This window comes from Astyanax mexicanus, chromosome 13, assembly GCF_023375975.1.
Source record: "Astyanax mexicanus isolate ESR-SI-001 chromosome 13, AstMex3_surface, whole genome shotgun sequence".
NCBI lineage: Eukaryota > Metazoa > Chordata > Actinopteri > Characiformes > Acestrorhamphidae > Astyanax > Astyanax mexicanus.
The window spans coordinates 28,326,231-28,349,404 of NC_064420.1; the positions used below are offsets into that span (position 1 = coordinate 28,326,231).

At 36.6% G+C, this 23,174-nt stretch overlaps 1 protein-coding gene across 8 annotated transcripts in view; it reads left to right on the forward strand.

Annotated features, from left to right (window-relative positions):
- The window catches only part of chl1a (cell adhesion molecule L1-like a), a 148,987-nt gene extending 130,490 nt beyond the window's left edge, over window positions 1–18,497 (forward strand). For 7 of the 8 annotated variants that reach the window (XM_049462757.1, XM_049462756.1, XM_049462758.1 and 4 more), the window contains 3 exons: window positions 1,003–1,125; window positions 8,432–8,504; window positions 17,503–18,497. In XM_049462757.1, coding sequence (XP_049318714.1) covers window positions 1,003–1,125; window positions 8,432–8,504; window positions 17,503–17,710 — 404 coding nt within the window. In that variant the 3' untranslated portion in view covers window positions 17,711–18,497. Of the gene's footprint in view, window positions 1–1,002; window positions 1,126–8,431; window positions 8,505–10,250; window positions 10,299–17,502 lie in introns of all 8 variants that reach the window. The other variant, XM_049462761.1, reaches the window with a different exon arrangement.
- Window positions 18,498–23,174: the final 4,677 nt, after the last annotated feature.

Genomic DNA, 23,174 nt, shown 5'->3' on the forward strand with positions numbered 1-23,174 from the left:
CTCGCGGGAAAAAAATTGATTGGCTGTTTCTCCTGAGAGAAAATTTAGATAGTGCAGCGCCTATAGGCTGCATACCCCCTTTTTAAGTTGCATTTTGGCTCCAGTGGAAACAATAAACGGTAACAGAGTGACCAACAAGACACAAAACATATATAAATACTGTAAGTAAATCCTACACGTACTAATCCCTTACCTTTGTACTGTATTTAAAAAAAATGTTCTGTCTCTGTTTGCACTTCAAGCATAGTCTTAATATGACTGGTTATGGTTATGCATAGTTAAATTACAAGAGATTTAGGAGAAAAAAACACAAACCCTAGGCTTAATATGACTGGTTGTGGTTTGCACTTGTTGTTTGCACTATATAAGACCTAGAAAAGTTTTATTTTAAATTTTTATTCTTATTCTTATTTCTATTCATTATAAAATCAATATTTGAGAGAAACTAGTCTGTTAAGTTTGCATTATATGATTTTGTCAAATAAAACTCTAGTTTCCAAGCCCTCATTTCTGAGGTTTTCTTTAAAATTTTATTTTTAAATCTCGCCTGGTCTCGTTTTCGTGAACCCAGCATCGTGTCTCGTCTTGTCCCGTGATATTAGTGTCTCGTCACACCCCAAATATATATATATATATATATATATATATATATATATATATATATATATATATACAAATATATTCAATTGGGTTTGAGTTATAGTACAAGGTGAACATCTATAATGCATCAACATCGTGCCATTCAAGCCGATTCAGTCAGTTCATAAAATACAGTAAAAAATGACTTTAAAAAAGTGATTTAATACAAGGTTACAGGAGTGAGGAGCTCGACTCTGGACACATCAGCAGGTTCAAAAAGTTTAAGAGGTTAAGAGGTTAATCCATTAGTGTGACTGTGGATTCTGACGGCCTTGAAAAGTGCACTTAAATCTCGTCTCCTTCCACACGATGAATGCTGACATGTCCTGTATTTTTTGTGTGTTTTTGTGTTCGGTTCGGCAGGTGTCATTGGGAGAGTTTCGTCCACAGGCTGGTTCGTGGGCTTGATGTGCGCCGTGGCCTTGCTCACTCTGGCGGTTCTGATCGCATGCTTCGTGAAGAGGAACAAAGGCGGAAAGTATGCAGGTACAGTGCACGCTGATTACAGAGGTCACTTTGGCCTCCCGGGAGGCCGAATCACGGTGCTCTTTGAGTCTGGGGTGAATGAATGCCACTCATCTCCCAGCGGTGAGGCGCCAAGGCCTCCGTGACTTTTTCTCAGGCTGGTGCTCCACCTGCTGAGAGCGTTACTGTGAGTGTCAAACTGTCCAAATGAGATCACTCAGCTTTGTTCTTGCCTTCACCTGCACAGCCCGCTGAAAGCACATCTTACGCTTTCAGGTTTCCATTCAAACGTGTGAACAAGCACACACACACACATACACACACATTGTTTTTGGAAAAAAGGTCAAATGTGTAGGTTAGGGGTCAGATTATCAAACAAACTTTCATATCGGATAAATATAACCTGTGTAGATTTTAATTTAATTTATTAAAAGGACAAAAAAACTATACAAACCAATCTAGTCCTGTGTAAAAAAGGACGCCCCTATGTTTACGCCCCTATAAATGAACTCTGACTTCAATTTCACTACTAATCACAACCAGGCCTCATTACTGCCAGACCTGTAGAATCAAGAAATCACTTAAATAGTACCTGTCTAACAACATGAAGCAGCTAAAAGATCTCAAAAAGCAACACATTATGTTCCAATCTTAAGAAATTCAAAAACAGATGATAAAACAAAGTCACTGATCCTTTGTCAGTCTGGAAAAAGGTTACAAAGGGTAATTTGTAAGTTTTTAGGGAAAAAACAAATGGATAAAACATGAAACAGTGGTGAACCTTCCCAGGAGTGGCTGGCCAACAGAAATTACTCCAAAAGGGCATGAACAACTCATCCAGGAGGTCACAAAAGAACCCAGACCAACATTCAAAGAACTGCAGGTTCTATGGTCAGTGTTAATAATTCAATAATAACGTAATAAAAGTGAAAGTAAGAGCATTTCCACATGCGCAATGATGTCCAACACCCTCAATGAAGCCACTAATGTTCTTGTTGCTAAATGCAATCAAATTTTCATAGCTGTACTTCATAATACTCCAAAATCTAGTAAAAAGCATCTGGACAGTAGAGACAGTGTCTCTAACAAAAGCTGAATAAATTATTTTTAATACTCCTGATCTTTGAAGAAACAATGAATGAGCAGGTGTCCCAATACTTTGGTCCACATATTTTTGGTTATCCAAATATTTTGATACTTCTGCTGCTGCCACATTTATGAGGAAAGTATTAATTCATTAAACTATAAAAGGTATTAAATGATTACTCTAAATAACGAATTCCTTGTGGACATACTTGGAAATGGTTAAACACATCTTACACTCCAAAAATGCACAAAAGACACACAAAAAATGGCTACTGTGCAATGTTTTCAAAAGGTGTCTGAAAATCTGTCTGAAATTCTGAATGTTTGGGTGGATTATGCAATCTGTAGTTATATAATTACCTCCTACCAGGATAATGCAGCCAATCTGAGGTGTTAATTAAGATCAGTAATCAGTAACCAGTGGGAGTGCTTCAACGTGTTCAATCGTTGAGTCTACATTGCCATGTTAACAGGCAGTTCTTAGTTTTAATTTTATGGTCCACCTTAAATAATGCAGAAGCTATTATCTGGCAGTAGTAAAGTCCCAATGCATCAGCAGCATTTAAGGCGGAATGGATAATGGAAATAATAAAAAGGTAGCATTTGCCTTGTTTGTAGCGTAGCCTCTATGGACACCTGTGTTCCTCACTTCCAGTCTGTGTAGACCAGGGGTGTCCAAACTTTTTTTTGTTGGGGGCCAGAAGGAGAAATATATTTGAAGTCATGGGCCACAGACTCTGTGATAAAACAAATAATGAAATATACCACTTTAAATAATACATTTTCCTGATTATTTAATTTACACACCATTTTACTTGACTTACTATCTTTATCTTTGACAGTGTAGTGTAAACTAAGATTTTTCAAATTGATGTTTAATTTCATGATGTCTCTTAATATTAAACTCCTTAATTACGGCAACTTTTAGACTCATTTGCCGTTTTTCTGCGCTAGAAATGCGCACCCTCTATGTAGCATATGTAGCATAGTGGCCTCTATTATCGGCCATTTCGGTAAAAATTGTGAAAATCTAAGCTTACTGTAAATAAACGTAAGAGCTTTACTCACCCAAATAAACTCACCCAAACGGCCAGATCTGCAGAATTACAAGTGTCCCCTATTTTCGGCCACCTTACATTCAGCTTAAAATAGCCTATATTAACTGGAAAATATATACACTTAAGCTTTTATTTTATTAATAACAACTCTTAACATGATATTTGTGGCTGATAATGTGTGTAATAATATGTATTTTCAAATCGCTGGGCTTATTTGTGTGGACCGTGGAGACATAGCGTTTCTGCACTGTGCCTATGGGATCCAGCAGCTCCCAGTGGTGTATAATGACATCGCATTTGTCCTGTGTGGGCATCCATATTCTGATTACATCAGGAAAACATGGAAACGTTTGTTCATTTATAATTAGGCTCCCTAAGTAGTGTACAACATAAAAAAAATGCAAAAATGAGATGTGTGAGCCACACAGTTTTTTATGCACAGATTTACAACATTGTTAGTGATACTAAAATGATGTTATATGGCGGGATTTTTTGGTAGAATAAAGTTCAGGTGTCTAAGGTGGGAAGTGACGTGTTTTGAATTTCCTTAATGTGATAGACAGACAGTGACAGGAAACTGTGCAACAGGCAGAACTGGTTGAAAATAGAGGTCCGCCAAAAAACACATTTCTGCTGCTCCCACCCCGCAGTCTTAATATAAATTAAATTAATTAAATTTAGTCCTAGAAATTTACTTATGTATTTATTAAAACAGCAATATAGCACAGGACATCAATGTCCCATTTCAATCCTACTGATTGATTACTTGTTTTCCTTCAGTTTGTTATGCATGGAAATCAATTTTATAGACTATCTATTAGCTATTAGGATTTAGAGTACTCTAGAGTACGAAGTGTATGATCTCTAGTTATCAATATTCGATGAACATTTTTCTATTCCCTATAAAAATGAAGAACTCACAGTGGTTAAGTATGAGATACCCAGTCTGTTTATAATCTGCAGTGTCTAAATAGTGTAATCTAGGAACAGTAGTTTTCCCAGGAGCAGACATCCTCTCAATATCTCTACATTAGTAAGTGGATAAAGCTTCCAGGAATTAAAAACACCATTTAAAACATTGCTAAGCTTCTCTACCCCGGCTAAGGTCAGTGTTCATGTTTCATCCATAAGAAAATACAGTGCAGGACCCGATCATCAACACTGATCCTTAACAAAATAACACAGCAAAAATCAATACTAACCAAGAAGAATATAAATACCAAAGTTCACTAAGAAAAAAGACCTAGATGATCCTTCTAAGCTATAGATCAATTTTTCGCATACACATGAATAGTGTATAGATGCACTAAACTGAGCAAAATTAAACATTTTGCTAAAGGCAGAATACTGAACATTGTTTTTTTTTTTGCAGGTTTCCATTTATTTTGCCATTTTTTTTACCCTTAAATATTTTATATATTTTAAAGACAAAGAAATTACAAAAAGTACAATCTATAATATTAATCAAATGCTTAACATTTGACAATTCCAGCAGACAAACCAACAAATCCCAATACTTTTTGCTTCAGCAGTGCTATTCTAATCATACATTTACCTCAGCAGTGCTATTCTAATCATACATTTACTTCAGCAATGCTTTTCATATCATATATTTACCTCAGCAGTGCTATTCTAATCATACATTTACCTCAGCAGTGCTATTCTAATCATACATTTACCTCAGCAGCGCAATTCTAATCATACATTTACTTTAGCAGTGCTATTCAAATCATACATTTACCTCAGCAGTGCTATTCTAATAACACATTTACCTCAGCAGTGCTATTCTAATCATACATTTACCTCAGCAGTGTTATTCTAATAATACATTTACCCCAGCAGTGCTATTCTAATCGTACATTTAATTTAGCAGTGCTATTCAAATCATACATTTACCTCAGCAGTGCTATGCAAGTCACATGTGACTGAAATTTACACAATTAACATAGTGATTAAATAATAATCTTATATGTTAAATAATAAAACTTAGTTGATTATTTTAAAATAACTTGAAAAGATAAAAGAATATCATCTCAGCAGGTAATGTAAAATAATTCAAGTATGCTACTAATAATATTAATAAAATTATATACTAATCATTTTTTATTATGTTACAGTTTATTCTTTAACATATTATTTATTACCTGTTCTAAAAATAAAGTTTATAGAGTAACCCTTCCAACAGTGATAGTGAGTAGAAGGGAGCATTGGCTTTTTCACACAGTGTTGAGGAGGAGGATTGGGTGTTGAATATCAAATGTTTAGTAACATAAAAGGACTTTTTTGCTCTTTTCGTTGAAAAAAAAAAGAAACCTTCAGCGTTTCCAAGCCCTTTTGTTGGCCCTGACATTGTAGTTTTGGCCTGTTTTTCTCTGCTTTTCCTACAAAGCTGAGAATGTATGAAAGCAAACAAACTTGCGCACATGGCTCACACAGACACCACCCAGTCGCCCGGCTGCCTGCAGGAGCTGTTGACACAAAACACTGAATATTTCATCACCTCTGCATTTCTCTTTCCTACCCATCTGTGACTTTTCATGAAACTCATCTTTTGTCTCATTTGAAGCTCGTTACTTTTTAATCATATTTACCAGTGCTGTTTGAAAAAAGGGAAATATGCACAGGGGCGTAATTCAAATGTTTGAAGTGCAGAGGATTAGCTGCCTGCTTTTGTGATATTATTAGCTCTAAATGCTCCAGAGTAAAGCACAATATTCCACACAAACTTACTCACTTGTTAGAAAAAAGTAGAACTTGAAATTAATACCCTGTACATTTTATTTTAATAACAATATAAATAGTTCAGCATGTCTTTAAATATATGCTTGGAAAGACTTATTTAACTTATGTTTATCTGTAGCTTACTAGTGTTATAGCTTGATATTTTAGAGGCTGTGTGGTATTAAAAAATGTACTTTTGATTTTTTAACCGTATTTTACAAAAAAATAATTGGGTTCATACGGTCATGAAAAACTTGGAAAAGCCATGGAATAAAAAAAATAGCAATTTTCAGGCCTGGATAAGTTTAAAAAATAATAAAAACACCCAGAAGGTTTTGGAAAAGTCACGGAAATTAGGTCTACAAATCTATTTTGAGCTTACAAATACATCAGCTCAGATTTAATTCAGTAATTTAGCCATACACAATGGAGCTCTCAGGTTCTGACACATTTTATTATTAAAAATTGTGTGTCATACATTAAATGAATTGATTCTTGGTTTTATTGTCCATGTCTGTACTGATGTTTTAAAAATCGTATAGTATTTCACATAAAGGCATGGAAAAGTCATGAAAATATCATGAAAATGTATTGGTTATTACATGTATTGGTTATTATTAAACATCTACTTTCTGGTTTATCTTCATATACAAGATGCACTGGATTATAAAGTGCATTATGAGACACTAGTAAGGAACATGGGTGTTGCCATGTTTTCCTTCTATTTCAGCAGGTCTCGCCTGTAAAGCTAAGCTAAGTTAAGTAAACAAAACTGTAATTCTTAAAAAAATCTTTTAAAGTCAAACATGCGCTGAATATTAATCTACACAGATTTCTCTCCTATTTGGGTGACTAAAGCACTTTTATTTATTTACAGTAAGCTTAGATTTCCTTTAAGGCTGGGTGCAGCAGCATTAGTTAGCGCTAGCAGTTAGTGGCTAATACCACCCGACAGTGCTACACTGAGGAACCCTGAGTGTTCTGGTCAGCCAGGACATTATAAGTTTTAACACAGTAAACGCACAGGCTATACAAGTAAAAGTAATCTAAGACTGTTTCAGTGGCATATATGACCATTGCAAATGAATTCATTTATATTAAATAACAATGCAAATATAAGCCTTAAGCCTAAATTCTAAAATTTAAAAACAGACTAATAGAAACTAGCCAACAATTTTTTTATTTATTTTTTTTTTCCCAGTATTGTTTCATTATATATACAAGGGTTGGACAATAAAACTGAAACACCTGTCATTGTAGTGTGGGAGGTTTCATGGCTAAATTGGAGCAGCCTGGTGGCCAATCTTCATTAATTACACATTATTGCACCAGTAAGAGCAGAGTGTGAAGGTTCTATTAGCAGGGTAAGAGCACAGTTTTGCTCAAAATATTGCAATGCACACAACATTATGGGTGACATACCAGAGTTCAAAAGAGGACAAATTGTTGGTGCACGTCTTGCTGGCACATCTGTGACCAAGACAGCAAGTCTTTGTGATGTATAAAGAGCCACGGTATCCAGGGTAATGTCAACACACCACCAAGAAGGAAGAACCACATCCAACAGGATTAACTGTGGACGTGAGAGGAAGCTGTCTGAAAGGGATGTTCGAGTGCTAACCCAGGTTTTGTCTACAAAAAACTTAAAACCATGGCCGCCCAAATCATTGCAGGTGTTGCAGGTTCATTGTCCAACTCCTGTGTATATTTTTTTTATTTGACTTTTATTTAGCACTTTGTAAAGGTGCCATTCCTTCTCAGAACACGTAAAAGACACATTGTCCCTGAGAATACCAAGCAATGAAGTGTTTTAGGTGTTTTTTTTATCCAAACTTTTTGCAAACATATGTTAAGCTGTACATCATTACATGGTTGGAACTCAAGCGCCCTTCGTTCAGCCTTACTCACAAGATAACACCTGACAGCTTCTACGTGTTCTTAGTGTTTTTAGTGATTTATCAGCTACAGAGGCGGAGTGTTTACTCCTTATTTATGCTACAACATGCAACAAAAATGCTACTTCATAATAAAATCTATATATTTTTTTCATTGTGTACATACTTCCTGAGCCAAGATGAGTGTGTTCATTTTTTCTGGGTTGCGCTGGGACAGTGCTGCTTCCTGCAAGGTTTGTACACAAGACACACAGCTTTTCTTCAAGGCAGTCAGTGTCCTTGAAACGTTCTCACAAAAGCAAAGAAAAGACGCTCCGAAATTTCCTCTGCCTCTTTATGCAGGGCCTGGAACTGGCAGATTTCCATTTACCAAGCTGCTCCATTTCCAGTCTTAACGCTGTATGAATATAAATCAAAGAATAACTCCGTCTCAATTGTCAGCTAATATCAAGGTGAAATTTTTAAGAGCCAATCTCTCTAGCAGTCCATTTCAAGAAATGAGTTTTGAAAACATTTTGAAAAAGGCATTTTTATTGATTTTTTTTTTGGGTGGTCTTTCTTTGGCAGTAAAAGAAAAGGAAGCAGTTCGTTCAGATCTGGAGGCTCACTGTGGTCATGAAGAGACTTCCTGTGAATATAGGTAAGAGATCCTCATGGCTACTGATTGATGCTAATCATTGATGTAACTTTAATTTGTGGGTAGTGCAGACTTGTGTAATCGTGTGGTAATTGGACCCATCACTCTTCACTCTCTATAATGACTTTGTTAGACTCTTATGTCCATAATTATGCACTTTTACACAACCTATATCAATGATAGGACATGGACATGGCATAAAATACACTACCTTTCCTCCAGTCAGATGTTTGGAATCACTGTTTTTATGAAAAAAGATATTAATTGAATAATCTGTATGTAATATGATACTGCAGTTGAATAGCTTTCAAGCGATTCGCAATTTGGAAGCTATAAAAAATCCCTTTAGTCCATAATTAAAAAAAGGTTTCCAGATAATTCCATACTAAACATATATGTAAATGTGTCAGAAGAGTACCTTAAGTGCCATTATTGTGCAAAATTGGTAGTCCTAAAACTCATTTGCCGTAATTTTCGCACTATAAGGTGCAAAAAAAAAGAGTTTTACAAGACGCACTATCAATTAATTACTATTTTGTGGTTTATTTTTATACATAAGGTGCACCGGATTATACGGCGCATTTTAAAAGACACTATAAAGAACTTCTAATTCAGCAGGTCTCGCTGCTGGGAGTTGGTTAAGTAAAGTAAAGCTAAGCTAGGTAAACAAAAATGTAATTCTTTAAGAAAACCTTTATTTTAAATTCAAACGAGTGCTGAATGTTAATCTACACAGATTTCTCTCCTAAAAAAATATTTTTTTTATTTGCAGTAAGCTTAGACTTTCAAAAATTTCTCCAGCGTTAAGGCTTTAGCTTTAACGCTAGCCGCTAATCGCTAGTGGTTAGCGGCTAATGCCGCCTGACAGCACTACACTGAGGAACCCTGAGTGCTCCAATAAGCCAGGGCGATATGAGCTAGCAGTTAGCTCCACGCAGCTTGATTTAACACGGTAAACACGCAGACTACAGACCGATAATACTCACCTTTAAACAGTGAAACAGCTAACTAGCATTTAGCGCAGTTAGCAGTTAATGCTAATGTTGCTCCAGCAGTGCTAGCCAGGGTTAGCAGCAGTCTACAGGCTGATAATACTCACCTCTGAACAGCAAAAGAGCTAGAGCAGTTAGCTGGTAATGCTAATGCTACTTCAGCCACTTAGAACCTAGCTGGTAAAATTCATACATAAGGTGCACTGGATTATAAGGTAGGATATTTGGGAAAATTAAAGCATTTTAAGTGCTCCTTATAGTGCGAGGAATACGGTAATATGGATATAATATGATAATACAGATGCATAAGCTATTAAAATCTTATTTTAGTCCATAATTAAAAAAAAAAGAGTTGCAGATGATTTCATACTGAGTGAAGAAATTGAAGAAACGTCCGCAAGGTCTTTCCCTTTTAAACAAGTGCATGCAAATGTGTCAGAGTAATACCTGAAGTGCTTCAATCAGAGTGCCATTATCGTGCAATATTGGTAGTCCTAAGACTAATCTGAATCTCTTAGCCAATGACAATGTGTGCAATCTAAATATAAATAAAATGACAGAATAAGTAATATGTGTACGCAAAATGATCTATTTGGAGTAAATGATTTCAAACTTTTGAACAGTAGTGTATTTAAACTATTACTATTACTATTATAACAGGTATTTGTACTGATGACATTTGATAAAATCCAGTGTTAATAATACTATCTCTCCCTCTCAACCCCCACATGCGTGACATTTGTTCGGATGCGCACAGAGAGCATTGCTCATCTTCCTTTCTGAGCTGACTAACCAGCTCATGCAGGTAGTTAAGTGAAGAAACGTGTGTGATTCCATGAATGTGTGTGTGTGTGTGTGTACACTATATGTGTGTATATACGTCTTTACACTCATTTGCAGTGCATCTGTCTAATGAGAGTTACACAGATGGAGCAAATATAATGGTGCACTTTTGCTTGAAGCTTAACAGGTTATGAATACACAGTTTACCTCAGAAAAACATGGCGACACCCTTGTTCCCTTAGAATTAGGCTCCCTAAATAGTGTACAACATTAAAAAAAACGAGAAAATGTAGGCGTCCCGCTACAGAAATGCAATGTGCGCTTCACACAGATTTATAACATTGTTAGCGATACTAAAATAGTCTTATTTGACTAGATTTTTGGTAAGAATAAAGTTTAAGTGTTCCTTAACATGATTGGCAGAGAAACTGTGCAAAAGGCGAAACTGGCCAATAATAGGGGCAGTGTTCTACAGCGCTGGAAAAACATTAAGAGACCACTTTAGTTTCTGAATCAGTTTCTCTGATTTTGCTATTTATAGAAATATGTCTGAATAAAATGAACATTGTTGTTGTATTCCATGAACTACAAGCAACATTTCTATCAAATTCCAAATAAAAATATAGTCATTTAGAGCATTTATTTGCAGTAAATGAGTAATAGCTGAAATACGAAAAAAGATTCAGAGCTTTCAGACCTCAAATAATGCAGAGAAAACGCAAAGTTCATATTCATAAAGTTTAGAAATCAATATTTGTTGGAATAACCCTGTTTTTTAATCACAGTTTCCATGCATCTTAGAATTATCTCTCCTCCACCAGTCTTACACACTGCTTTTGGATACGTTTATGCCACTCCTGGTGCAAAAATTCAAGCGGTTCATCTTGGTTTGATGGCTTGTGATCATTCATTTTCCTTTTAATTATATTCCAGAGGAAACTCATCATTTTTAAGTGGTCTCTTTTTTTTTCCAGAGCTTTATATCTGTTACTTAGTACACCAGTGACGACTTTCCTCTTCAGTACATTCCAAACTGTTGTTCTGGCTATGGCCAATATTTATGCATTGGGTTAGATTGATTTTTAATTTTTTCTCAGCGTTAGAATTGGCCTTATTCTTCCAATATTTTTGAAAGTAAATGTATGTAACATAATTTAAACACTACTTTGCAACAAGCAAAAACAAATCTACAGTAATACGTTGCTTTGTGCCCAGTTATTCCCGAGACTGCTAGATGTTCTGTACGTAAAACAAAGCCGACAATTCAGCCGACATTAGTTCCCGTTCTAACAATCATGGTGAGTTTCGTCCAGCATGTAGTAGAACCAGCTGTAGACCATTACGACAGCACTGTAATAAGGATTATGTTAACAGACTTCAAGCAAAATGTACCAGGGGTCCCTTAGCTGAATCATTTCACTCCCCCCCACCCTCCTTTCCTTTTAAAGAGAGCTAGAAATAAAGGAGGAAAGCTGTCTGAGCTGAAGAGAGAGAAAGAGAGAGGGGGGCACACACAGTTAGCTCCTATAATTGCACACAGTGCCGCTCAGATCAGTAATATGTTTCCATCTCATTACACTTAGACACAGAGATCCCTATTCCGTCCCTCCCTCAGGAAATGAACGGGGCTGCTGCAGATGCTCGGGGTCTGCTCGGCGCTCCTGCTTTAGAGACTTCTCTCCACCAGCTCGTTTAAACATCTGCTAGTGAAGGAAACTAGATATGGGGAAAACAACTTCTGCCGCAAACGGGCTTCATAGCAATCAGCCCCGGCAAAATCTCCAAAGTGCATTTACTCAGCCTCACACAAGAACACTCTTCTGCTTCACAACACTTTGGGGAGAAGAGGGGAGAGTAGAGTTTGTTTTCCCACTCGCTGCACGGCTGGAGAGCAGAAGCTTATCCAGCTGGACTGTATTATTTACTCTATACATATTATAACACCATGAAAAAAAGGAAAATAATATTAAATAAATAATATTAGAAATAGATATTCAGGTTTGTAAGCATGTACATTGCCCTTTTGTTTAATCTTTTTGTTGCACTACTTAATTTGTTTAGATTATCAAACAAACTTTACTATCAGACAAAGATAACCTGAGTAAATACAGACAAAAAGGTCCTATTTAATTAACCACATGTTTTGAAAAGCTGAGTTCAGTTTCTGTCTAACAACATGAGGCGGGATAAATGATCTAAAGATCTAAGCAAACCACAGTGGGAGCTGTTTTTCACAAATAGAGAAAACAAGGAACACTGGTGAACCTTCCCAGGAGTGGCCGGCCGACTGAAATTATTCCAAAAGGGCCCAAAAGAACCCAGAACAACATCTAACCATGTTATAATCATCAGGACAGACGTGAAGCACTCGATTCTGGATTCTAGATCTGATGCAATACAATTTTTAGCAATGCATGTGAAGGTGTTCTTTTCCTCACAAGATAATTGCACACAGCATATGTTTCTTTAGTTTTATTTGTTTCAGTTTAATTAAAAATGTAAAAAATAAAAGACAAACACTTTGATTATAGCGGTATATCTGGACAGGATTAGATTCTCAAGGGGTACTGGGGTAATTTTCTCTTTTATGGGGGGGTCCTCTGTGACGCACCTTAACTACACTTTGGGGGCGCGTTTCCACAGAGATCCACGTAAACACAACAGCGAGTGGAAATGGAGGAGCTACTGAACGTGATGTCATGTGACCAAGAAAGCCTAAAAACTCACTCGTCCTCCGTTTTTTCAATTGCAGTCCGGATGCAACAGTTTTATCACTCAGTAGAAGTGTGAAATGTTTTTCACAGACATCCCCCTGAGAAACTAATCCCATCTGGATAGGGCTAAAGGATATTTTATGCATGACACCTATAGTGCTATAGACATATATATATATATATAATTCATTATTTCAGTGTGTGGAACTCAGTAATGGTCTTATCAGTGCTAATCTATAATAGTTTGTAAATAGTGTGTGAATGAATAGTCTTAGTCTTGTCGGATTTAATTTTTAGCTTTGTTTTGAATTAGTCTTGTCCTGATCTGAAGATAAGAAGGTTGAGGTTGATTAAACTGAAATTACACTTGAAGCCAGTCGAGTGCAGAGCCTCCTTCATTAGCAGTTTTTGTTTTTGCAGAGCAGGGGCGCTCTCGTGTTAATCAGCGTAGCTGGCCTTTTAATCTGGCCACACGTGCCACGCACTACTGTAGCACTTGCCCACACACTTCTGTAGCACCTGCCTGTAGAACTGTGCAGAAAATACACTGTGTCAACATTTCACTCACAAGCACCTGGTGCAGAGAAGCATCTGGAGTGAAGCGGCAACCTTCCGCTCTCACTGCTGTGATGTGTGATTTCTGAAACGCTGCTTATGTTACGAGTTAATTAGCTTAATGAAAAGTTTATAAGGGCTTCTATTATAGAAAAAAAAAATGAATTGTGATTGCTTTATTCATTTTAGAAATAATAAAATATTATACAAATAAAGTTTTAAACAAATTACAGTCCAGTCCTCTAGTAGATATATACAGTTAAAATATATAAAAACTAAAGCCCAATCCGGATGGGATTAGTTTCTCAGGGGGACGTCTGTAAAAAATAAATCACACTTCTACTCAGTGATAAAACTCTTGCATCTGGTCTGCAATTGAAAAAGCAGGAGGATCAGTGTGTTTTTGGGCTTTCTCAGTCAAATGACATCACGTTTAGTAGCTCCTCCATTCCACTCGCTGTTGTGTTTTACATGGATCTCCGTGGAAATGCACACCTAAAGTGTAATTACAGTGTGTGGCAGTGGACAAATAGCTATTTTATTAAACGTGAGGAGATGAAACTCAGACATGTGCGTCTAGGTAACAGTAGGTAATTAAGCCTGTAATTTTCTCAGAGGACGTCTAAGAAAAACACGTACATGGCTGTTGTGGATGGGAATAAAATCACAAAGGACCTCCTTTAAAAGAGAAAATTACCCTAGAGCCTCCTGAAATACTAATCCTATCCGGATATGGCTTAGGCTAAAAAAAAAGCATGTTTTGAAGTCAGTTAGCACTTTTACCTGCACTTTATAATCTAATTACTGCAGACCATTTGAGTTTGTCAGTAATCTAATTGATATTCAGAGTAGAGGGAATATAAATAAATGAGATTTTTGCTTTGCAATTAGCCAATAACCTCACGCAAACTTCATTATGTTAAACAGCATGTAAAACCCAAACTTCATGCCATGGTTTTCTAACACCTCAATCTGCAATATGAACACACATCAATTTGAACGTCGCTCAAAAAGAGTTTTGTTGCCACACCAGGGGGCTGCTCATTTATTTCCATTATCACAGTCTGTTTTTCGTGCCTGCACAGACCGAGAATCCCAGTGGTCTAAAGTGCTGCCATCATGATCAGGAGATTGCTGATTCGAATCCCGGTCATGCAGCTTGCCATCAGCGCCCGGAGACCTGAGAATGCACAATTGGCCTTGCTCTCTCTGTCTCTGCGTGGGTAGATGGTGCTCTTTCCCCTCAACACATCTGTGAGCTGATGTATCAGAACCCAGTTGCTGTGCTTTCCTCAGAGTGCGCTGTGATGCTACTCAGCAATGCTGCATCAGCAGCAGTTCAAACAGAGGCGGAGTCTGACTTCACATGTATCGGATGAGGCGAGTGCTAGTCTTCACCCTCCTGGTGTTGTGGCATCACTGGTGATGGGGGATATACAACTGAGTAGTAGCTGAATGGGTGGGAAAATCTGAAATAAAATTATAAAAAAGAGAATACCATTACTGAGCTAAAATCAAGCTCTCTTTACCAAATCCCTTAATCTGATATTTAGATCTTACTCTAAGATTTTAGATCTAAGAAATCAGATTATGCTGTTTACATGCTTACTCAGTAATCTGCAGTGATCTGATTTTGAATGTGCTTGTAAATGCACTCACTTTTTTTTGTATTCCCCTCAGCCAGTCAGCCTACTACAGTTTAGCCACACCCCTTCTTATGGGTGTTTTCAGAAGTGAGTCTTAAATCGAAAATATTTTTTACAATTTTATGGGGGAACCTTTGCGTATCAAGCTGAAAATATAGAATACAAAAATGTATATATGACATTTAGGGCCTTTTAATATATCTGTAATCAGCAGTCTTATCTTGCAAAGAAACTAATATTAATATGTAAACATAAAAACACATCTACATGTCTAAATAAATCTTAACATACTGAATACTAGACAGTGTGTCTGGAGAAAAGGTCAGTGCAGTGCGAGTTGATGAGCATGTTTATTTTTATAGGACATTAGAAAATACCACAGCTGAAGGAACAGAGTTCTATCTCATAGAGGACTCATCAAGAGGAAGATGGATGATCACAAGCCATCAAACCAAGCTGAACGGATTAAATCTTTGCACCAGGAGTGCAGGCATAAAGTTATCCAAAAGCAGTGTGTAAGACTGGTGGAGGAGAACACGCCAAGATGCATGAAAACTAATAAATAAATGTTTGGCGAAATGTTGTCTGTAGTTTATAGAATAAAACAATTTTTATTTTACTTAAATATATACTTATAAATAGCAAAATCAGAGAAACAGATTCAGAAACTGAAGTGGTCTCTTAATGTTCTATATATATAAATATAAATACAACTCCAATTCCAAAAATGTTGATGCTGTAAAAATATAACGTAAATGAAAAAAAAAAACAGAAAGCAGGTATTTGCAAATTTCACTATATTTTATTCACAATAGAACATGAAACACATCAGGCAAAATGGAAAACTGTTTTGAGGTCAGATTAATCAAAAAACTGAACTGTTTATCGTTCCAGCTAACTATTTCTGGTTAATAGAACATTTTCTGCAAGTTACAGTTAACATTCCTCCAATGTTAAATCTGACAAGTTATTTGAATGTTCTTAGAATTATATTATTTGCATTTTTTAAGATTTAAGTGTTTCAAGGCCAACTCAAAGATTTAAGTTTTGAAGAAAACCATTTTAGTTCAGATAATACAATTTTTCATGTGTATAAAAATGCACCTAAAAATAATAATGATCCAGTGTGCCTTATGTATGAATTCTACTGGTCAGTTTGAAAAGAGCAGGACTGGGTAGCCCAGCTAAACATGGCTGGCAAGCGCTGCTAACCATGGCTGTGTAGCCCAGCTAACCAGGACTGGGTAGCCCAGCTAACCATGGCTGGCTAGCGCTGTTAACCACAGCTGGCTAGCGCTGCTAACCAGAAAACTACAGTTTTGTTTACTTAGGCACTTCCCCATTAGAAGGGAAACATGGCGACACCCTTGCTCACTTCGAAATAGGCATCCTTACTAGTGTCACTTAATGCACCTTAAAATCTGATGCGCCTTATATATGAATATAGACCAGAAAATAGACGTCCACTGATAGTGCGCCTTATAATCCAGTGCGTCTTGTGTATGAAAACAGACCAGCAAATAGATCTTTGTTGATAGTATATATATAATCCGGTGTGCCTTATAGTCTGAAAAACATGATGTTGTTTTTTTCTTCTTAAAAATGTGTTTCATGTTTTATTGTGAATAAAATGTGAAGTATATGAGATTTGCAAAGCATTGCATTTCTATACTGTATTTGAATGTGAATGTAAATTTAAATACAAATTTAGCTTTACAGAGTTAGAGATTCGAGGTTTAGTCATGTGACTGTAAAAAAAACGTGTAAGAAAGGAAGCAATGTTAAACAAAGCCTTGTTAAAGATCCCCCTTTTGTCTCGGCTTCATTTGTATCCAGCCTTTAATAGAGTTTCAGTGAAATGGCGGGGCGTCGAGGTGACCCTCCGTCTTCTAAGACACACCTGCTGGCTGGCTGTGTGCCTGTTCACAAATTGGCATCTAATCTTGGTTTGTTCCTGTGCGCTCCTCAGGGACTAAAGTGGCCTGACAGGCTGTTTGTCTACTGGCACTCACACACACTGGCTCCCCACTCAACCCCTCTCATTGGCTAGCATTACCACAGCACTCTGCAATTTCCCCCCATGCTGTCTCTGAGGACACCTTAAATTGCCATCGCCCCTTGAAGCTTTCACAATTCGCGCTCTACAATTTGCAATTAGAAATTAGTTAAAGGAGTCCGCGATCCTGCCCTTCCCCTCGTTGGCCCTTTTCCTTCGTTACTTGCATTGTGTAGAAAAGTCCCTTAGTCATGAAGCCTCCCCTCTGAAGCGCCCGGAGGTGAGGTGAATCATTTCTCTCTTTGTTTTTGACAGTGACAGTGACGAGAAGCCTCTTAAGCGCAGCCAGCACTCGCGAGAGGGAGACATCAAAGGGGGCGGCGACAGCAGCACGGACAGCTCGGACGACTACGAGGACGAAGACTGCGAGTTCAACGAGGACGGGTCATTCATCGGTGAATACGCCGGCCATAAACGGAAGCTGTCCGCAGAGGTGAACGGACACACCGTGATGACGGCTTGAGGAGCCCGGTTTCCTCGCCGCCACTTTTGGACTGTTTAATATGTTGGAGTGAATGTCTGTGAGCTTGAGTGTAATATAAGATGACTGTGGCTGTGTATTAAGAGTATATGTGTGTGTGTGTGTGTGTGTGTGTGTGTGTGTGTGTGTGTGTGTGTGTGTGTGTGCAGATGGGTCATTATTTACAGTGTAAACTGTGAGGACCGGGCTAGCAAGCCTAATATTTCCCAGCCGAGTAGTAAAACTACTCCTATAATGAAAAAAAAAAAAGAAAGAAAAAGAAAAACGACACTGTTATAAATAAAGGGGTCTAAATGGTTTTTGGAGGGATGCCATACAAGAAGCACTTTTAAGTTCCTGAAAATCTTTTCAGAGGAAGTTTTTTTTAAATGATTAGTCAATTTTTTTTTTAATTTGTTTTAGTTTAAGCTATATCTGCTGTCTATATCTAAATCTGACCATAGTACAAAAATGTGTAGTTCGTAATGCAAGCAAAGTGAACGGAAACATTCAACATATTTTTTTGTACAGCAGTTTTTACTCAAACAACCCTGCCAAAAAATCCAGTTTAGAACTGGCCTTTGCTGGTAGCTAAGATGTTTCACAGAGTCTGAGCTGGCCTTTATTGGTCAGGGTGTTTAAAAAGCATAAAAAAACAAACATACCATATACTGATAAACCAGCTTGTGAAAAGCATATTGCATATTTGCATTTCATTTTGGCCATGCTTTATTAAACTGTAAAAATAAAAAAGATAAGAAAAGTACTTTTTCTTAAAGACAACTTTAAACTGCCCAAGGTGTTTTGTTTTATTTTTTGTATAAAAACTATAACTACATTACAACTTTTTACAGTTTACGGTACCACTTTAAAATAAGACTACCTTTCTAAAAGGTTTATAAATGGTTTACAATTAGTTTATTAATGGTCACTTATTAGGTTAAATGCCTTAAAAATCACATATGTAGAAAGGGCAACAGTGTAGATGGCTGTGGGTTCACTATTTGACAAACAACGGGTCATTGTTGCCCTTTCTACGTATGTGTTATAACTGATTATTAATGATATTTATGGCATTTACAACCTAATTATAACCATTAATAAACTCATTGTAAACCATTTATAAACCGTTTATAAAGGTAGTCTTATTTTAAAGTGGTATCAATTTTACTTTATGTTTTTAATTTACGTTCTATGATGTGTTTATTGTACATTCTGCTATTCTAACTATCCTTAGTAGTATTAATCACAGGTTATACATGAATCAAGTTCATGCTGTTCATGCTATTTTCGTGCTTCACGCCTGCGCTGTTAAAATAGCGTCAGAATTTAGGAAAAATTCTACACTGATGGGTGTGGTGTTCTGGAAGTGAGGTGTATTCAGGACAATTTCTGGCGTGTTGCGATTTTGGTGGCGAAAAAATGCAGGTGCGCCACTGTCTGAAATTATTTTTTTAATTTTTTTATTTAGAAGATTTATTCATTTAATTATAAACAAAATAAATTTTATATACAGAAGAAAAAAATACAAATCACAAATAAAATCTAATATCTGCCCCTTTAATCCCAAAAATAATTTAGAACAATAGTAAATTTCCCAAAAAAAACTAGTCTAAACAAAAACAGTGTTTTTTTTTTTGTAGTTAAACACTATACTATTTAATATATTTTTTATACAGACCAGCTTTTATCATTCTTTTAAACACACACATTGATCTAGCATTTTTTTTAACATCACTCTCCAAATTATTCCATAATATTATTCCTTAAATTACAGTACGCTGCTCCTTCAGACTAGTTCGAAATTTAGGTTTTACAAACATGTCTATCCTCTTAAGATTATAATAACTCTTTCTCTTTACAAAATTTAATTGAGTGTTTGAACTTAATGTATTTTTATGAAACAATAAAATATAAAAGTCAAAATCAAAACGAAATCAATGAATTTCAATCATTTCAACTGATAAAACATTGAATTTGATGGACGACTGTAATGTTTTCTGGTGATAATTCTTATTATCCTAGGCAACAATCGTCATTCGTCGCTAGTTGAACGATGTGGTCATTGTGTTTGTGGTGCTGGTGAGTCGTCTCACTGGTCAACCTCCAGAATGGTCGAGCTTGGTCATAACTGAGCATAATTCTAGACCTGCTAAACCATTAAACTCAAAACAATACAGCCAGTTTAAGACTGTAATTCCTAGGTTTATTATTAAGTTATTAGTCCTGATGTACAAAAAAAACATTGTAAATGATTTTGTAGCTGTTAGTTCAGCACATTCTGCGGTATCCCACAGGGCTCAGTTGTAGGGTTTGTGAAACTTATTGTTTTGGTAATTGCTGCAGTAGTGTAGCTAAGAGAGAGATAATAACTGAAGGCTGGGCTTATTTGCAGGGGGTTTAAGGGGTACATAACAGGGGTACATAACAGCTTAACAGATAACAGCTTATCCTGGCCACGCTGGATTTTTTTTTTTCCTTCAGTAGAATAATTCACATTCACAGAACAGCAAATTAAATAGAAACAAATAGGCTCTCTCAGCCTCAACAGCCTAACTCAAATCATTTTATAAATATAAATAAATATTTTACATGAATGAAACGAAGAACAATAAACAGCATTCAAATTAAAATCAAACCTCAACATATTGGATTGATTCTCTCTCTTTTTTTTTTTACAATGTAAAAGTCAAAGTTTGTCCAGTTCTTAAACATATAGTTAAATCCATCTTTCATAGCCTCAGAAACCCTAACTTTGCATTACTTACTGACGGGGTTAATCTTCCTGCTGTTATGGGTACACAATATATCTGTATTTATTTACCAAGTAAGTCCAATAAATCACATTCCAAGGACTAATACAGAGGCCATACTATATTTTTACACCCCTTCTAGTGTAAACGAGGAGGTCAAAATCTTGGGTTACCGGTAAAGCAGTATCTTTTTTTTTTAAGGGCGTTCTGTAACCTTGAAGCATTTTCCCCATTGGTTTGGTTTATTTTTACACAGGGGAAAAAAAACAAGTGCATCAAAATGTGTCAAAACAAACCACATGAGAAGATTTCCTCTGTTTATTGGTCAGATCTGTCCGTGGCAGGAGCAACAAAGTATTTTTCGAGTGCATTAATTGTATTCACACCTATCCAAACAAATAAAACAAATTAAAAAAAATATTTAAATAGGACTATAAAAGTACTATTTTTTTTGTAAAAGAAATATATAAAAATATCTAAAGCATTGGCATTCTTCAAAACCTGGACCATGTTTAAAGAAAGCTAACTACTAAGTCTACAAAAATACAACCTGCTAAATATATTGTATTAAGAGCATGTTTCACTCATTTCTCACCTCTGCGCCGCTTTGTTGAATGCTGTATATTTAATATAATAACAGTCCCAGCATGAAATTTTGTATTACCATTTTTTAAATATAGATTTTACAGTGTTTTTTCCCTGAGGCTGAACTTCAGCGGAAGTTTCTTTAAGGAATCAAAGAGTCATCTATGGTGGCATCGCTCCAAAAACCCTTTAAGACCCTTTAGACATTGTGCTTTAATGTTCCAGAATTGAATGGGTTCAGTGACATTTTTTTTTTTGGCGGAACGCAGTGGGTGGAAAAAAAAGATAAATTGGATGTGGCCAGTCACAGAGTGGACATCATGACAGCAATTCAGAATTCAGTTACTCACTGCTTTGTGTGGGCAAGCACAAGTCCTCTCAGTAAGTCATAATGAGGTGTGGCTTCCAGGAGCCGAAAGCTTTGCTTTGATGCTTACACAGGTGCATCGAAACAATTATTTCTGATTCTTCCATTAATCGCAGGACACGGCCTCTCTCTATTTACTGTGCGTTTGAATGGAACCTATGATGACACTGCCACTGGAAATGAGAGGATCCGAATGATGAGGTCGCTGTGGAGTTTTTATCCTTGGTAAAGGATTTGGAGATTTTATACTGGACTTGATTTGAGTCTTAATCCAGGTTCATGCTACACCAATTCAGATTTCAGTTTTTTAGTCGCAGACAGATTTTCGTTGAACCCCAACACGTACTTGTATGTTCTGAACTTCTCGCTAAGTGTTCGTCGACAAGTTGCAGATGCCCGGCAAATATTCAGCATGCTAAATATCTGACCCAGTTGCTGATTGGGAGTCAAGAGCAGCAACTACCTACAGCCAATGGGAAGATGTTAAAGCGAGAGCCAGAGGTCTAAAACTCATCTTTTGCATGACCAGAACCGTTTATAAGAGTCTGACCAACTTCACTTTCCCAATGTTTTATCACTGTTAAACTCTAGAGGGAGCCCTTTAAACCTGGATGCAGAATGCGTTTAGCTCAAACAATCAAAGTACAACTGATAGTTGGGTCAAACTGAAGTGAGAATACATTTTTAACACAAGTGGAGCCAGCGAGTGAGTCCTCTATGAATGGGGTTGAATTGAGCTAAAAGCAAAAAATTCAAATAAAAATAAAAAAAAAAGTAATTAACTACCGTATTTTTTTTATTTTAACTATAAGGCACACTTAAAATCCTTAAATTTCCCCAAAAATCCTCAATAATCAGATGCGCCTTATGTAAGAGTTCTACCAGTCTGGTTATAAAGAGCAGTAAAAAGGGGAAGTTTTCAGTGAAGTTTCTCCAGCACTAAGGCTAGGTGCAGCAGCATTAGCATTAGCCACAAACCACAGTGCTAGCTGTTTCACCGTTCAGAGGTGAGTATATCCGACTGTAGTCTGCGTGTTTACTGTGTTACAACAAGCTACGTGGAACGAACCCCTAGCTGATAGCGATCTGGGTTACCAGAACACTCAGGTGTCCTCAGTCTAGCACTATTAGGCGGCATTTACATCCTGCTAGCGCTGCAGTTAGCAGCTAATGCTAATGCTGCTTCACCTAGCCTTAGTGCTGAAGAAACTTCACTGAAAACTCACCCTTTGACAAAATACTGGAAATCTAAGTTTACTGTAAATAAACAGAAGCACTTTACTCACCCAAATAAACAGAGTTTTCAGCAGAGAATTTCGTGCAGATTAACATCCTTCTTAACTCGTTTGACTTTGAAAGAAAATGTTATTTTAAGAATTACAGTTTTGTTTACTAAGGCGCTTCCCCATTAGAAGAATGCGCCTTATAATCTGGTGAGCCTTATATATGAAAGTAGGAGGTTCATTAATAGTGCGCCATATAATACGATGTGCCTTATGACATGCCTATCTTATAAAAATAGACCAGAAAAAAGACATTCATTGATAGTGCATCTTATAATACGGTGCGCCTTACATATACATTCTGAGTATTTCTTTAATTTTAGAGAGTAGAATAAAGTATTTTGCTCAAAAAGCAAAGAAAACATGCCTGTATATTTCCATTCCATTCCATTTCTACAGAAAACAGGTTTTAGGCAGTAAAGACGCTGCATTACTGCTACTGTGAATGGTTGAATGGTTGGTGAGCTGATGCTGTAGAT